Source organism: Vigna unguiculata, chromosome 6 (genome assembly GCF_004118075.2).
Source record: "Vigna unguiculata cultivar IT97K-499-35 chromosome 6, ASM411807v1, whole genome shotgun sequence".
Lineage (NCBI taxonomy): Eukaryota > Viridiplantae > Streptophyta > Magnoliopsida > Fabales > Fabaceae > Vigna > Vigna unguiculata.
The window spans coordinates 9,430,212-9,433,452 of NC_040284.1; the positions used below are offsets into that span (position 1 = coordinate 9,430,212).

Here is a 3,241-nt window from a genome sequence, read left to right on the forward strand (position 1 = left end):
ATTTATTCCATCATTAAGACCACAAATAAAATTGACATAGTCATTCACTTTACTTCATTATCCACCCTTTTTTACTACTGAGCACCTATTGTATAATTAATTTTTGTTCACATAAATAACTGAAAATGATATATAGACATTAAAAATAGACTCATTTTTTACAATGAGCCCACGTGGTGTGTAATTTTTAATTCAAAATTTAATAAATATCATTTTCGATTGCAGTATAACACCTTCTTTGGATGGTGGCCATGAAAAGAAGTCTCCTAAGTTACTTATGACGTATGTAGGGAGTTGTGATGGTAAAAGTGGGGAGTTATATTGATTATTATGGTCATTAGTTGCAGTACTTAAAAAAAAAATTAAATGTCATCACCAAATGTTCAGTGTGGACATCATATAAGAAAAATCAATTTCCATTGCAATGAAATTCAATAGCGTCTTCTTTGCATGGTGTCCATGAATTTACAATGGTACTTCCCACATAATAATTCTTTACTCCCCACTTACGAATAAGTTGAAGATTTTGACAATTTTGAAGCACCAGAAACATGTTTTGTGAGGCCCACTTTCCATTCTGCCCCACAAGTGCAAGCATCTGCTGAATCCGACCAGGCTATACGTATCTGAATGAGTCGAGTCGTAGTGTATTGCCTGACGAGTCATAACATGCTGGGTTTAATTGAGTGTTTGATATTGTGAAATTATATCTGATCTGATGGATGAAATCCTTTGTGCTTTAGCTTACCCTACTTTTGTTATGTGTTCTGCTATGTGGTATACTCTCTTGCGATGATCATCAACTTGTTGGTGTGAGCAGATGCGAGGAACACCCGCGAGCAACAGGGTGGTGATAGTTCCGCTGCATAGTCCGCGTAGACTAGACACGATGGTCAATATTCAATGTTTTGGTCACGGAATTTGGAAGACAAAATTTGAGTAATTGCCTGCATTGCGTGATCACAATTCGATTATTGAATTTTTTTAAAAGCTGCAACCTTGGAACATAATTTTCAACTTCACTCCCCACATATTAATGGTTGACTCCCCACTTACATATGACTCCCCACATAATTTCCAACCTTTATGTTCAATGTCATCCAAATAAAACTTTTGCATGTTCAAATTTTGGGTCCCCTATTCCAAAAAATTAAACAGACAAAAATATTTATCCCATCATTAAGACGACAAATAAAATTGTCAAAGACATTCACTTTACTTCATTCTCTACCCTTTTTTACAATTGAGGAACTATGGTCTGGTTAATTTATCTTCACATGAATAAAATTTATTGGTATGCACGAATTTTTTATCTTTGAACCCGAATTCTGAAAAGGTGTGAGCACCGTGTAGTCACCTTCATACAAGCTTTAGTCACCATCATGCTGTGCAAATAACACGTAAGATTAAGTCTGAAAAGGTCTTTGCACATGACAGATTGTCAGATTCACATTAATGACCATTGACATGACAATGCACCAACCTCAATCTAAGGGATGTCATTCCTTTGAGTAATCCAACGAATAAGTTTTCCCTCATGAAGTCTTGCATTGTCTATAAATGTTTAATATTGTTGTTCTCAATTCTTACTATCAACAGAAACCTACAAAGAGTGAAAAAAATGTTGCTATGGAGACAACAAGAGCATAGGACTGTATACATTTCTTCTCGGGTATGTCAACTTCATTTCTTATTAACACACCTTATTTTTTTATGTAATCACATATTTTACTTCTTTGTTTAGGACACGGATGAGAGCATTGTGTCGTCTTACTGTCACTCCATGCCTGAACCTCATGCAAGTATTGTGCCTATAATACAAGAAGTAGGGTTTGGCGGTGTGGCTAAATTGCGACATCTAAAGGTTGACCATGGTTTAGTGACTGCCTTGGTAGAAAGGTGGAGGCCTGAAACACACACATTTCATTTTCCAACTGGAGAATGCACCATAACCTTGCAAGATGTCTCACTTCAGTTGGGGCTTCCCGTCGATGGACCCCCTATCATTGGTCCAACTATGTTGGATTGGGACGAGATGTGTGATACCTTATTAGGTATAACACCGGTTAAGGGAGAATCGATTGTCGGTTCTATGATCAAACTAAAATGGTTAAGGGATAATTTGTTGCCTATAGATGACAATTCTAGTATTGAGGTCATTCATGCACATGTTAGAGCTTATATATTAGGACTTATTGGAGGGGTTTTAATGCCTGATAAGACTGGCAATAAAGTACATTTAATGTACTTGAACTCTTTGACTAATCTTCAAAGAACCAAGAGATATAGTTGGGGTTCAGCGTGTTTGGCTGTCTTGTATAGGGAGATGTGCAGAGCAACAGATGGACATGCGAGGGCTATGGGTGGATGTGCTTCATTGTTACAATCATGGGCATGGTTTCGGATGCCCTTTATCGCACCTATTTCAAGAGTTCCACCAACTTTCCCGCTAGTTTGCCAATGGAGCGGCGGTCGAGTACTGAACTACAGAAATGTCCCCCACAATGATTTAGTTGGATATCAGGCAAGGATAGATCACATGCAACAAAATCAGGTAACATTTACCATTTCTATATCGATAAATGGTTCTAAATGAATGACTAACATTTTCAATTATTGTTGTAGTTTATTTGGGTTCCTTATAAGGGTTTGGGCTCTATTATTGATGTTGAAGCATATCGGGACCAAGCAATATGGACGTCATGCACAACTTTAATTTGTTTTGCCATTGTGGAGTGGCACCAGTTAGACAGGGTGAAGTTACAATTTCGGCTATCACAAGAGATCCTTGAAAAACCCAACAACCTTGATCATCTACATAAATTAGACATGAGGGGGAGACAAGATGAGAACTGGGTTACTAGACATGCGCAATGGATAGAGGTTTGGAATAACCGGCGTGACCTAACATTGAATGGATTACCGATGCTTGGGCCACTTCAACACACAATGGAGTACATGTCATGGTACATTTCACACTCATTTTTGTATTTGTCAATTCCGTAAATGTTAAATGATCCTAGAATGCATCGTGCATCGACATTGGCAAATGTCCCTCCACCACGACAAACTAGGCATGACTTCAACACTCCACCTCCACCACCAGGTATGGATGGAGCAAGGAATTCAATTTTTCAAATTTAGAACTAGGCATACGAAGTATGTTTGCAACTTATGATGAAACACCACCTTTTGCACAACCCTGGTTGTGTACATATCCCCAAAGTCCAAATTTCTTAGA

The 3,241-nt window shown here is 37.9% G+C and overlaps 1 protein-coding gene across 1 annotated transcript; it reads left to right on the plus strand.

The window, feature by feature from the left end:
* The first annotated feature begins 1,621 nt into the window (after positions 1-1,621).
* Positions 1,622-3,006, plus strand: LOC114188374 (serine/threonine-protein phosphatase 7 long form homolog). The gene is made up of 3 exons (XM_028076964.1): positions 1,622-1,672; positions 1,745-2,554; positions 2,626-3,006. The coding sequence occupies exons 1-3, from the start codon at positions 1,622-1,624 to the stop codon at positions 3,004-3,006; spliced, it is 1,242 nt and encodes a 413-aa protein (XP_027932765.1).
* Positions 3,007-3,241: the final 235 nt, after the last annotated feature.